The sequence below is a fragment of the Balaenoptera physalus genome (assembly GCF_965194825.1).
Source record: "Balaenoptera physalus genome assembly, chromosome: 10".
NCBI lineage: Eukaryota > Metazoa > Chordata > Mammalia > Artiodactyla > Balaenopteridae > Balaenoptera > Balaenoptera physalus.
Window position 1 is genome coordinate 49,882,957 of NC_138889.1, and position 14,905 is coordinate 49,897,861.

The following is a 14,905-nucleotide window of genomic DNA, read 5'->3' on the forward strand; positions in this document are numbered from 1 at the left end:
TTTTTTGTTTGTTTGTTTTTGTTTTTGTTTTAATTGGAATATAGTCGTTTTACAATGTTGTGTTAGTTTCTACTCTACAGCGAGGTGGAGTTCCCTGTGCTATACAGCAGGTTCTTATTAGTTATCTATTTTATACATATTAGTGTATATATGTCAATCCCAATCTCCCAATTCATCCCACCCTCCCCCACCCCCAGCTGCTTTCCTCCCTTGGTGTCCATACGTTTGTTCTCTACTTCTGTATCTCTATTTCTGCCTTGCAAACCGGTTCATCTGTGCCATTTTTCTAGATTCCACATACGTGCGTTAACATACGATATTTGTTTTTCTCTTTCTGACTTACTTCACTCTGTATGACAGTCTCTAGGTCCTTCCACGTCTCTACAAATGATCCAATTTCGTTCCTTTTTATGGCCGAGTAATATTCCATTGTATGTATATACCACATCTTCTTTATCCATTCATCTGTTGATGGACATTTAGGTTGCTTCCATGACCTGGCTATTGTAAATAGTGCTACAATGAACATTGGGGTTCATGTGTCTTTTTGAATTATGGTTTTCTCTGGGTATATGCTCAGTAGTAGGATTGCTGGGTCGTATGGTAGTTCTATTTTTAGTTTTTTAAGGACCCTCCATACTGTTCTCCATAGTGACTGTATCAATTTACATTCCCACCAACAGTGCAAGAGGGTTCCCTTTTCTCCACACCCTCTCTAGCAGCATTTACTGTTTGTAGATTTTCTGATGATGCCCATTCTAACCAGTGTGAGGTGATGCCTCGATGTAGTTTTGATTTGCATTTCCCTAATAATTAGTGATGTTGAGCAGCTTTTCATGTGCCTCTTGGCCATCTGTATGTCTTCTTTGGAGAAATGTCTGGTTTGATCTCCTGCACATTTTTCGATTGGGTTGTTTGTTTTTCTGACATAGAGCTGCATGAGCTGTTTGTATATTTTGGAGATTAATCCCTTGTCGGTTGCTTTATTTGCAAACATATTTATCCCATTCTGTTGGTTGTCTTTCTGTTTTGTTTATGGTTTCCTTTGTTGTGAAAAAGCTTTTAAGTATTGTCGATTTTTGTTGTTATTTTTGTTACTAAAGGAGGTGGATTAAAAAAGATATTGCTGCAATTTATGTCAGAGAGTGTTCCGCATATGTTTTACTCTAAGAGTTTTATAGTATCTGAATCCTTTCATCCCTGGGATAAATCCCACTTGATCATGGTTTATGATCCTTTTAATGTATTGTTGGATTCTGTTTGCTAGTATTTTGCTGAGGGTTTCTGCATCTATATTCATTAGTGATATTGGTCTGTAATTTTCTTTTTTTGTAGTATCTTTCTCTGGTTTTGGTATCAGGGTGATGGTGGCCTCATAGAATGAGTTTGGGAGGGTTCCTTCCTCTGCAATTTTTTGGAAGAGTTTGAGAAGGATGGGTGTTAGCTCTTCTCTAAATGTTTGAAAGAATTCACCTGTGAAGCCATCTGGTCCTGGACTTTTGTTTGTTGGAAGATTTTTAATCACAGTTTCAATTTCATTACTTGTGATTGGTCTGTTCATATTTTCTGTTTCTTCCTGGTTCAGTCTTAGAAGGTTATACCTTTCTAAGAATCTGTCCATTTCTTCCAGGTTGTCCATTTTATTGGTATAGAGTTGCTTGTAGTAGTCTCTTAGGATGCTTTGTAATTCTTCGGTGTCTGTTTTAACTCCTCGTTCATTTCTAATTTTATTGATTTGAGTCCTCTCCCTCTTTTTCTTGATGGGTCTGGCTAAAGGTTTATCAATTTTGTTTATCTTCTCAAAGAACCAGCTTTTAGTTTTATTGATCTTTGCTATTGTTTTCTTTGTTTCTATTTCATTTATTTCTGCTCTGATCTTTATGATTTCTTTCCTTCTACTAACTTTGGGTTTTGTTTGTTCTTTCTCTAGTTCCTTTAGGTGTAAGGTTAGATTGTTTATTTGATAGTTCTCTTGTTTCTTGAGGTAGGATTGTATTGCTATAAACTTCCCTCTTAGAACTGCTTTTGCTGCATCCCATAGGTTTTGGATCGTCGTCTGTTCATTGTCATTTGTATCTAGGTATTTTTTAATTTTCTCTTAGATTTCTTCAGTGATCTCTTGGTTATTTAGTAATGTATTGTTTAGCCTCCATTTGTTTGTGTTTTTACGGGTTTTTTCCCTGTAATTTATTTCTAATCTCATAGTGTTGTGGTCGGAAAAGATGCTTGATACGATTTCAATTTTCTTAAATTTACTGAGGCTTGTTTTGTGACCCAAGATGTGATCTGTCCTGAAGAATGTTCTGTGTGCCCTTGAGAAGGAAGTGTAATCTGTTTTCGGATGGACTGTCCTATAAATATCAATTAAATCTATGTGGTCTTTTGTGGCATTGAAAGCTTGTGTTTCCTTATTAATTTTCTGTCTGGATGATCTGTCCATTGGTGTAAGTTGAGGTGTTAAAATCCCCCGCTATTATTGTGTTACTGTCGATTTCCTCTTTTATAGCTGTTAGCATTTGCCTTATGTAGTGAGGTGCTTCTTTGTTGGGTGCAAATATATTTATAATTGTTATATCTTCTTCTTGGATTAATCCCTTGATCATTATGTAATGTCCTTCCTTGTCTCTTGTAACGTTCTTTATTTTAAAGTCTATTTTATCTGATATGAGTATTGCTACTCCAGCTTTCTTTTGATTTCCATTTGCATGGAATATCTTTTTCCATCCCCTCAGTTTCCGTGTGTATGTGTCCCTAGGTCTGAAGTGGGACTCTTGTAGACAGTATATATATGGGTCTTGTTTTTGTATCCATTCAGCCAGTCTGTATCTTTTGGTTGGAGCATTTAATCCATTCACATTTAAGGTAATTATCGATATGTATGTTCCTATTACCATTTTCTTAATTGTTTTGGGTTTGTTTTTGTAGGTCGTTTTCTTCTCTTGTGTTTCCCACTTAGAGACGTTCCTTTAGCATTTGTTGTTGAGCTGGTTTGGTGGTGCTGAATTCTCTTAGCTTTTGCTTGTTTGTAAAGCTTTTGATTTCTCTGTCGAATCTGAATGAGATCCTTCCTGGGTAGAGTATTCTTGGTTGTAGGTTCTTCCCTTCCATCACTTTAAATATGTCGTGCCACTCCCTTCTGGCTTGCAGAGTTTCTGTGGAGAAATCAGCTGTTAACCTTATGGGAGTTCCCTTGTATGTTGTCATTTTTCCCTTGTTGCTTTAATAATTTTTCTTTGTCTTTAATTTTGTCAGTTTGATTATTATGTGTCTCGGCGTGTTTCTGCTTGGGTTTATCCTGCCTGGAACTCTCTGTGCTTCCTGGACTTGGGTGCCTATTTCCTTTCCCATGTTAGGGAAGTTTTTGACTAAAATCTCTTCAAATATTTTCTTGGGTCCTTTCTCTCTTCTTCTGGGACTCCTATAATGTGAATGTTGGTGTGTTTAATGTTGTCCCAGCGGTCTCTTAGGCTGTCTTCATTTCTTTTCATTCTTTTTTCTTTATTCTGTTCTGCAGCAGTGAATTCCACCATTCTGTCTTCCAGGTCACTTATCCTTTCTTCTGCCTCAGTTATTCTGCTGTTGATTCCTTCTAGTGTGTTTTTCATTTCAGTTATTTTATTGTTCATCTCTGTTTGTTCTTTAATTCGTCTAGGTTTCTGTTCTTTAATTCTTCTAGATCTTTGTTGAACATTTCTTGCATCTTCTCGATGTTTGACTCCATTCTTTTTCCGAGGTCCCTGAATCATCTTCAGTATCGTTATTCAGAATTCTTTTCCTGGAAGGTTGCCTATCTCCACTTCATTTAGTTGTTTTTCTGGGGTTTTATCTTGTTCCTTCATCTGGGACATAGTCCTCCGCCTTTTCATTTTGTCTGTCTTTCTGTGATTGTGGTTTTCATTCTGCAGGCTGCAGGACTGTAATTCTTCTTCCGTCTGTCCTCTCTCTGGTTGCATTAAGTAAAGTTTCCTGTAGAATAAATTCTTAGAATTGACAAGTCAAACGTTATAGACATTTACCATTTTATTAGAAAATACTAAATTCCCCTGGATAAAAGTGGTACCAGATTATTGAGTTAATTACAGTTATAAATACCTCTTCCTCTGTTTTCTTCCATCATCATGAAAATGTATCTCATTAGATGTTCATTTTATGTTGGTTGATCAACTAATTTTTAAATGGTGATATTGAGCCTCTTTCTCTCTTTTTAAAAATGCCATTCATGCTTTGTTAATTGCCTTTCAATGTCCTTTGCCCACTTCTCTGTTGGGCTTTTACAGTTCTTTTCTGTTGTCTTAAGACTAACTGGCTGTTTAGTCAGATAAATTTAGGTTTGATTTCTAGCTTCACTCCAGTTAGATGAAAGATTTTAGTAGGATACTTCTGCCAGCTTGTTAAGTTTTAAAAAATAATTTTATTTTGAAATAATTTCACTTCCTGAAATGCTGCAAGGATAATACAGATAACTCCTATACACTTTACTCAGATTTACTGGGTTTTAACATTTTGTCACATTTGTTTAATCATTCTCTGTGTATGTGTGTTTGTATACTTCTTTTTTTGATCCATTTGAAAGTGGATTACATACCTCATTCCTTTTTACATTGTATAGCTTTTAATACTTTAGTGTCTATTTCCTAAGAACAAGTATCTTTTTTTTACATATCCATCAGTTTGCTAACTATTTCCACATCATGCCACACAAACTTATGTTATTTGTACAGGACAGTGGGTTACATGGAGAAGACCGCTTGAGGCTGAAGGGTTAGGCATTAATGTGTTGGCATACATATAATCCATTTGTACCATAGTAGTCTGCTGTGGCACAGTTGGGAAGCCTTGACTTAAGCTCCACGTTATTTCCTCTGTAAATATTTTTTCATCTGTAGAATGGTGATTTTAATAGCACTGATCTATTAGGATTGTTATGAGGATTAAATGATATATTTTATGTTATGCTTATAGCACATGGCAAACTAACAAATAAGCTTTGGGTTTTATTGGGAAAGTAAACTGTCACAGGTTATAAATACTGCTCCTGGTTTTTTTTTTTAGCAGTATTGAAACTTAAAAAAAATCTTATGTGATAAAAATTGTTATCTTTATTTTTATGGCTGTTGTCTTTTAAGCAAACTTGGAGCGGGGTTTTCTACCCCAAAGTGATCAACTAGCTATTTATGTTTTCATTGGATATTTTTATGGATCCAGTATTTTATATTTAAATCTTTGATTCATTTAGAATATATCTTGGTATTTAGAAATTGAGGTGGAGATTAACTGTAATTTTTAATAGAAATACAGGATATTCAAAATCAAAATGAATTATTACCCTTGTATGGTTAAATGACTTTTCACTTAAATATACTTCTTTTATCTAGCCCCTTATTCATTATTCTGGCAAATTCTTAGTCATTCTTCAAGAATTCACTCAAACATCATGTTTTTGAGGAAGCCTTATTTCTGTTAGATTCTATATGAGATTGTCCATCCAGGAAGACAATATAGTCTTACTCAGATTCATATCTTCAGGACTTTTCACAGTATCTAAACATAGTAGATATGTAATAGTTTTTGAAAAGGTGACTAGGTGTTTCTAAATAGTACATTAAACGGTTCTATGAAAAATGGATCCAATAAATTGCCTGTAGATTTATCTTTCTAGTTCGTTGTGTTAAAGATTGGTCCCTTCATTTTCTATTTGTTTAACATTCCATTTTTTGATAGTGTTAACTTACCATGTTGAATTATCTTGAATTCTAAATTAGTACGGTTCAAAGTAACAAGACATTGTTACATAACAAGCAAAAGAAAGAATAATAGAGGTATTGTCTGTGAGTAAGGGTATGGATGATCATCCTTTAATTCATTGCTCTTATATTTGGGAAGCAAGTATCTGAATTTAATTATAATCTATTTAAGAAGTAATAAAAACTTGCGTTCTACATGGAGTATGAATTGTCATGCATTTGGTCTGAATCATATTTAAGCATTTGGTATTATGAGTTGAGTTTTTTGAAGTCTGATGTAAGCATGTGATAACTTAGGATTTTTCTTAATTAAAAAATTTAAAGTTCTCTGGGATGAAATGATGTGTAGGCTAGTGAGAGAGGGAAGAATAAAAAAACATCCCCACAGTTTCTGGCCTAAGTCACTGGGGAGATGTTACCTTTTACTGGGAAGGTTTTTGGGAGCAGGGTAGGGTAGTGTATAGTGGTTAAAAATTAAGGATTTAGTATTTGAAATATTAGTTTTTAGATGCCTGTGATTTTTATAAGTTAAGGTTTCAATTAGGCAATTCAACAATACTAACTAGGAACTTTGAGATTTCTAGTCTGGGAATATATACATATCAATGGCAGTTTGGTAATTTCTGCCTTGGGAATGACAGTATCCTAGGGAATAAATAGAGAATGAGAGGAGAGGGCCTAAAAAAATCTTGAGATACACAGCATTTATTTTAGAGAATGAGTAGAGGATGAGGAGTCAATGAAAGAGACTAAAAAAGTGATAGTGAGGTAGGAAGAAAACAAGGAGTGAGGGATATAGGGGATGCTAAGACAGAGTATTACAAGAATGAGAGAAACTTCTGAATGATGCTGAGAAGTCTAGTCAGGTAATGTTAGACAAGTACCCACTGGAGAGGCAACATGAAGAGGCAAGGGTGGATCTCATACTGGAGTGAATTGAATAATGAATGAAAAGCAAGGAAGTGGCAACTCTTTTAAGAAGTATGCTTGACTATGCAATAGAAGTGGTAGCTGAATGGGAGTATGGGGTTAGTGCAAGTGTGTGTGTGTTTGTGTTTAAAGTGTGGTAATCTTTAAAGTGTGGTAGACTTCGCTTGCATGTTCATGGGAATGATCTAATGTAAAAGAGATTAATGATCTGCACTGTCCAATATGGTAGCTGTTTGCCACATGTGGCTGTTTAAATTAACCTGAAATAAAATTAAAAATTCATTTCCTCAGTTGCATCAACCACATTGCAGGTGCTCAGTAGCCACGTGTGGTTAGTGGCTACCATACTGAACGGTGTAGGTGTAGGACATTTCTACCATTGCAGATAGTTCTATTGGACACTGCTGTGTTAGAGAGAAAGAGGATAACCAAAGATTGTGACAGAGTGGGATCCAAAGGACCTGTGTGAGTGATATTTACATTTGATAGAAAGAAATAGACTTCCTCCATTGTAATAGGAGCAGATCAGATAAATGTAGTTTTGGTGGCAAGATAATCAGACAATCTCTTTTTGTCATTTTCTATTTCTGAGTGAAATATTTTGAGAGTTATGAGCTGAGAGTTTGTGTGTTGGATGTGGGGGAGGGGTGGAGAAGGACAGGTGGGAGAAGGTGGTTTGAAAGTACTCAAGGGAGGGATTCACTAGAGAGGCTAAGAGGACTGCTGGCAATGCTGAGTCCCCATTTGAGGCTGATGATCAAGAATTTGTAGTTTTACCAGTTTACTCAGTTTTCCTCACTAGCACTCAGCTGCATGTATACAGGCATGGAGAAGATAAATGTGTGTTCACCCAGGATTGTGAATTTGCCAGGTGACTGCAGGGAATGAGAGGTGTAAGAGAGGGTATTAGCAAGGGAGTGATTATAGTAATGATCTGTGGAATTATAAGCTAGATTAAAGAAGGAAAAATGAAAAGGGATCAATGAGGGTAGTGGTGGGGTTGATGCATTGAAGTTGATGATAAAGTCAAATAGTTTTTGCCATGGGGCACTTGACCAAGGCAGCTGGAAAGTTAAAAGGTTATTGTCAGGATAAGGTGTCTGAATTTTGCCTTTTTCTTAAGATGGAGGTAAGGGAGTAGGAGTGGGAGTAGGAATAATGTTGTTTCTTGTGGGGATGGGCAGTTAAGGTCAGGATCTGACTATGGGAATAGGGGTTGTGGTTAAGGGATTTTGCGATCAAGATGTTGGATTGGTTGTGCATGTTAAGATGTTGAAGTTAACTGAGAAAAACTGAGCCAGTATTCAAGTCTTCTGTGATGGAGGGGAAGTGACCAGGAGGTCAAAAATTACTTCAGCAAGGAGAGGGAGGAAGAACTAAAAGGGGACTAACGGTGACTGGTAAAACAAGAGTGTGATGTGTATGAGAATAAAGAAAGGGTTACAAAGAGGGAGTCGTGTCCTTATCCCCAAACTCCAGTCAATGTAGTTTAATACCTGAGAGGATATAGGTGTCCGCGGGTTAACACATCTTATGTGGGAGAGTTGTTGGACTAAAGCTGGTCAATAGCTGCCTATGTAAGGCAGTCCAGTGTTTGTTCTTCAAACTCTTGTTTTATCCTGCAAAGCACTGTTTTTGCTTTTCATAGCTTAATTGTTTTTCTGGTATCTGGGGTTGTGGTTGAAGGGGTAGCTTAGGGTAGAACAGCTGTTTATAAGTATGGATCATTTGTAAATTAGGGAAAGCCTGTATATTTTCTGAAAGGGTCTTGTTCCTCTGCCAAAAGGTTACGAAAAGCACTGTTTTGGAGTCTCATACACCTAGGTTTACATACTGACCCTAAAATGAATTTGTTTTCTGAACTTAGATAGTCATAACCTCCCTGAACCTAAAATTTCATTGTCTATAAAATGGGACAAGGCTGTCCACAGGATTTTTGTGAGGATTTGAAAAACATACATCAGGCCCTTAATATGGAGCCTGATATATAATAAACACTTAACGTTAGTTCTGCGCCTTAACCCCAGTACCTCTTATCTAGTGCTTTTGGTGTCAGTTTTGTAAAATTCTAGTTTATTTGGTACTGCTGATATTTCTCTATTTTTAGAAATATCTAAAGAAATATTTAAAGAAATCTTTTTGGAAATATTTAACAGAACATTTTATTAAAAACCATTCCTCTTAATTATCACTTACTTTAATGGCCAGATTAGAATGACTTGGTAAAATTGTCCTTTATTTTATAATAAAATAATTTTATTTTGATTTGAGTCACAAATAAACTACCTTAAATAAAGTGGTGCTCACCAAGACTTGTGTTCAACTGCAGACTCCATTGTGTCCTATTTAGTGATTTGAGGGAAATGATTTTTTTAAATTTATAATTAAAAAAAAAATCTGTAAAACTGCCCTTTACACACATGAGTGGTGTGAGGATCAGATGATTTTCTCATGTAAAAAGTGTAGTATAAACTTGGCTATATAATGTAAGCTTTTATTTTTATGTCTCATGCTTTACATCTTCTTTTTAGTTATAAAGGAGCACCTTGATATTGGACATAACGGTGTTTCCTGTTTTTGTTTTTTCTATATGATTTCTATTGATACTTGAGGTTTCAGGTTCAATAATGACTTAAAAACGTGCAATGTTTTGTAGCACCTTGTTCTGTTTACATAGAGAACCAGATGGGAGTTCAAAATGTAGATTTAATAACAAACTCAATTGTTTTTTGTTTTTTTTTTTTAAACAGGGCTGATGGAGTTATGAGAACAATGAACACAGAAAAACTCCTAAAAACTGTACCAATTATTCAAAATCAAATGGATGCCCTTCTTGATTTTAATGTAAGTTGATTGCATAAATGCTTTTATAATTTGAGATTTTAAAAATTATATCATTTTAATTGGTCAGAGTTTTTATTCTCAAGTTATCGTAGACTAATTTTTTCACACTAATATCCTATTTGCCTAAGGATTTTCTATAAATGTGGTCCCAAATCAGATTACTTTCCGTTTTTATAATTGTTCTAGATTTACTCTGATTTCTTTGGTGGTGCTTCTCTAACGCCCAAATTATAGGGTATACAAGCTAAAGAAAGTGATGGAGAGATAAAGAGATTGGTGTGAAAATCTACTTCCTTTTGATAATGGTTTTTAGATATTAAAAATGTGTAAAGATTTTCTTTATGATGAGCTAACTTAATATTTCACTTTTTGTCTGCATTGTAGAACTCAAAGCATGACAGTTATTGAGAAATAAAGGGAAGTTCAAATATACTTGTAACAACATGTTATATAGCTATTGCCCAAGGATGTTGTGTTCCCTGGGATTTTTGTTTTAATGACTGTTACTTGAACCAAGTTGCCAGCTTTGTCATTTGTTTGTAATATATTAGGTGTTAGCATTTACAAGTCTTTTCTTTTTTGGTGCATCTAGCTTAAAGACATTGTATTTTAGAGCTTGTAAGTGCAAGTTAGTGATTGGAACTGTGACAGTTTTATGCTGAAATTGGTTTTCCTTTAATGGTGTGCTGTTAGTTGGTAGTCTTTAAGCTTCTGGAGGGCAGGGACCAGGTCTTCTTTTTCCCTGCTGTGTCCCCATTGTCGGTAGTGTGTGGCACATAGATAGTGTTCAGTAAACATTCAATAAATGAATCCTGAAGGTGCTTTATAGACTAGAACAGGTTCTCAAACTAGTATTTCTTTATAGGCTTGTGAACTGAGAACATTTTTAAATGGTTGCAAATAATAAAAAGAATATTTTTACATTTTTAAATAGTTGCAAATAATTAAAAAAAAAAAGAATATTTTTAACAGGTGAAAAGTATATGAAGTTTATTTTTCAGTGTCCACAATTGTGTTTTTAGAACAGGCTCATTGGTTACATGTTGTCTGTGGCTGCTTTTTTTGATGTAATAACGGGGCTGAGTAGTTGTGACAGAGACCATATGGCCTGCAAGTCTAAAATACTCACGATCAGGCCCTTTACAAAAAAGTTTGCTGGCCCCTAGTCTAGATGACAGGGGATTAATGTAACTACTGAGCTTTATTTTGGTTTTTATAGAGAAAGGGTCCAACCATGAATTTTTTTTTCACTTAATTTATTGTGGGTACCTTTATAAAATTGCATATTCTTTTCAGTGTCTATTATACTGCATTGTGTGTAACAACTTACCTGATCCTCCTGTTGATAAATATTTAGGGTAGTTTGGTTTTTAATTCAGAAAATAAATGGAGAAAAAAAACAGAAGATGGAGGGACACTACATACTCTATGTGTGTTAGATAATAGTGTATCTACACATTTATAAACCTATTTCTTTAGGGTTAATGCCTAGAAAAAGAATTTGGTGGTTCAAGGACATAAACATTTAAATGTTTTTTTTTTTTAAGGAATACTAACTTTATTTATTTATGTTTTAATTTATTTTGGCTGCGTTGGGTCTTCATTGCTGCGCGGGGGCTTTCTGTAGTTGGGGCGAGCCGGGACTACTCTTCGTCATGGTGCGTGGGCTTCTCATTGCGGTGGCTTCTCTTGTTGCGGAGCACTGTCTCTAGGTGTGTGTGCTTCAGTAGTTGCCGAGTGTGGCCTCAGTAGTTGCAGCTCACAGGTTCAGTAGTTGTGGTGCCCGGGCTCAGTAGTTGTGGCTCGTGGGCTGTAGAACACAGGCTCAGTAGTTGTGATGCGTGGGCTTCGTTGCTCTGCGGCATGTGGGATCTTCCCGGACCAGGGATCAAACCCGTGTCCCCTGCATTGGCAGGTGGATTCTTAACCACTGCGCCACCAGGGAAGTCCCAACATTTAAATTTTTAAGAAATTTAAATTTTAAATATTGCCAACTTAACACTCCAAAAGGGTTGAGCCACTCACTTGTCAATAGGTGCCTGTTTTTCTTAATCCTTATCTGTATAGAATAATACCTTGGTTTTGATTATCTTGATACCTACTAGTCTGGTGCTCAAGAAAGGATAGTTCAGTAATTTAATTTGATTATTTTAATTTACTTGATCAGTGAAGTTGAACTTCTTTTCACATGTTATTAGCTATATGTATTTTTTATTTTGTGAATTGTCTTATAGAATTCTCTCTATAATGGAAGTCAACCTTGTCAGATATTCTGCAAATATTTACCAGTTGGTTGCTTACCGTTCAGCTTTGTGCTTATATTTTTCTATACCTAACAAGGTAACTATCATGTACTTAGATATCTAAAAAGGAATTTAAGATAAATTTGGTTTATCCTTTTGATTCTTTCTTTAAGATAAAACTAAAGGTATTTCTTGTATTTCTTGGTAAACAAATAAGTGCTTTTTTTGTTAAAGCATAATTCACTAATAATAATAAATATTGATCATTTATTTGTAAAGTACTGCATCAGGCTCTTTACACTCAATATATCATTTAATTCTCCCAGTAACCGTGTGAGGTAGAAATATTATTATAACCATTTTGAAGGTGAGCTTGTTTGTAATATTGGGAAACGTTATATTTTTTTTAAAAAAAAGTATATTCTGCCTAGCTTAACTCAGTGCCTTGGTGATTGTAGTAGCCATTTAATAAATATTTTTTGATTTAAAAATATTCAGTAAATTCTTCATGACTCAGAGTGAACTTCTACCTAGAAATGGACTTTATTTTGCAATTAGAAGTATTTAATATTGAAATGAACTTAAAAGACTTTTGAGATGTAGCCTAAGAATTTCAAGAGTTAAAGGGTACTTTTGTTCTCAGTGACTTATTTCTGAACTAAATTGAATGTTGTAGGATTTGTGTTTGTAGCTTTTAAATAAATCTGAACTCTTTGATCAAGATTTTTGCACTATATGGCTATAACTCTGATTGCTAGAGATCAATGTCTTCCTCTCATACACCTAAATGTTTGAATTCATTGTACTTTAATTTGAAGGAAGTAATTGTCATTTTAAAACAAAACATTAGCTAATCTTTCTTTTTTTTTTTTTCCAGGTTAATAGCAATGAACTTACAAATGGGGTAATAAATGCTGCCTTCATGCTCCTGTTCAAAGATGCCATTAGACTGTTTGCAGCATACAATGAAGGAATTATTAACCTGTTGGGTAAATATTTCTATAGTTTAATAACATTTTATTTCTTATCTTGTGTCATATAGTAAATAATATTGTCTAAGTTGTTACTTAAAGCTGCCTAAAAATCCACTGAGATATAGTCATTCATTGTAACAATTTGGAGAAAAGAGTTTTATATCTGACTACACATGCTAAGTGATTAAATACTTACACAACTAGAATGTTCAGCTAGATGAGTTTTGTATTTTTTAGATATATCTGTTTTTTTCTATCAGTTTTATTATTTTTAGAAATACAAAAATTTCATAAAAATTAAGTTGGAATTTTCTGTCTCAGGAAAATCATTTCCTCACAATTTACTCCAAAATGAACTTTAACTGTAAAATTGGTATTTTTTTCTAAACTTAATTTTCAGATTGCTAATTATTTTAAAATAATTAAACACGCATTTTTAAGGATGCTTTTTACTTTTGAGGCATTTTAGGAATGTGGTGCTTTACTGTGTATTCAGTATATATGGAATGCAGTTAATTTTGCCTAGAGATGCTAATTTTTTTAATGGGATTTGGTTGGAGTAGACAATTAACAGTCTGCAAAGTGTGCCAAAGTATCAAATGTCAGATGTCAAATATTCCAATGTAATTGTTCTCCCTTTTCAGTACTTTTTTTTTTAGAATTTATTTAAATTTGTTTTTCATAGGCTGGCTTAACACAGACTCATTCAGGGATGCTTTAATCTATGGAGATAGGGAAATAGGGTTGTTTTTTTTTAACAAGTGAAAAATGGAAAGTTTTCTTTTCTACAAAGTTTTGGAAGGCATAGTCTCCCACCCTGTGATTGGTGTAAATTAAGCTCTTTACTGCTGTTTATATATTAAGTTAAATTAGCTTTCCAAGTGACATTTGGACATGGAAAAGTTGCCATCTTTCTTTCTTCTTTTTTTTTAAATTAATTTATTTATTTTTGGCTACGTTGGGTGTTCGTTGCTGCGCGCGGGCTTTCTCTAGTTGCGGTGAGCAGGGGCTACTCTTTGTTGTGGTGCGCAGGCTTCTCGTTGCAGTGGCTTCTCTTGTTGAGGAGCATGAGCTCTAGGAGCATGGGCTTCAGTAGTTGTGGCACACGGGCTCAGTAGTTGTGGGTCGTGGGCTCTAGAGTGCAGGCTTCAGTAGTTGTGGCTCACGGGCTTAGTTGCTCCATGGCATGTGGGATTTTCCCGGACCAGGGATCGAACCCATGTCTCCTGCATTGGCAGGCGGATTCTTAACCACTGCGCCACCAGGGAAGCCCCCATCTTTCTTTATCATTAGTAAGAATATTTGGAAATAGATGTTAGCACTGTTTTAAATGGAGTCAAATGTGATCTGTATTAACATGCAAGTATATATTTAGGGAATTGTGAGGGAAGAAATATTGTAGAACATACTAGTAATATGAGTAAAGTCATAATTTCTTAATTTTTAATATAACAGCATCTCTATTTTAATTTGCTTTAAACATCTAAGCTTATTTAACACTATTTTTTCTGTAGGGTGAATGTGTTCTCTGAGACATCAATATAATCTCTTTGGAGCTGTTTTAAATCTTTTTCCTTTTTGAGTGTTATATTTTGAAGTGAATAAAAGTATATTTACATCTACTTTTGGCAGAAAAATATTTCGATATGAAAAAGAACCAGTGCAAAGAAGGTCTTGACATCTATAAGAAGTTCCTGACTAGGATGACAAGAATCTCAGAGTTTCTCAAAGTTGCAGAGGTAAACTGTCTTTAAATGACTGTATGTCTTAAGTTGCTTTTTTTGTCTTTAAGTGTGCATTTCAAAGAAATCAGTCTATATCCAAGTGAAAGAAGTGTCTTAAGTATAGTAAGGTATATATTCAATTATATCACTATGCTATATTGAATTCTGTGCTATGGTATGAATATGATATAATATTGAATAAAAAATATCCTGTATATTTAATTCAGTATTGAATACTGAAAGGTAATCTATTTTAAAATTGTTTATTTCTCTATGAAATCAGGTAGGTGGCAGTGACTTTTATGTTTGGAATTGGCCATGTATTGTAGAAGATTTATTCTATTCAATATGGTAGAGAATATTCTATGTTAGTGCAAGTCTCTTTTCTCCAGCGAGAGTTGCAGCTGGAGCCACATGGTTCAAAATGTTTTGTTCCCTTCGGAAGT

The 14,905-nt window shown here is 34.7% G+C and overlaps 1 protein-coding gene across 13 annotated transcripts in view; it reads left to right on the plus strand.

Annotated features, from left to right (window-relative positions):
* PICALM (phosphatidylinositol binding clathrin assembly protein) overlaps nt 1-14,905 on the plus strand; it is a 103,370-nt gene that overhangs the window by 45,494 nt on the left and 42,971 nt on the right. For all 13 annotated transcript variants that reach the window (XM_082410162.1, XM_082410161.1, XM_082410156.1 and 10 more), the window contains 3 exons: nt 9,425-9,518; nt 12,639-12,750; nt 14,368-14,474. In XM_082410162.1, coding sequence (XP_082266288.1) covers nt 9,425-9,518; nt 12,639-12,750; nt 14,368-14,474 — 313 coding nt within the window. The remainder of the gene's footprint in view (nt 1-9,424; nt 9,519-12,638; nt 12,751-14,367; nt 14,475-14,905) is intronic.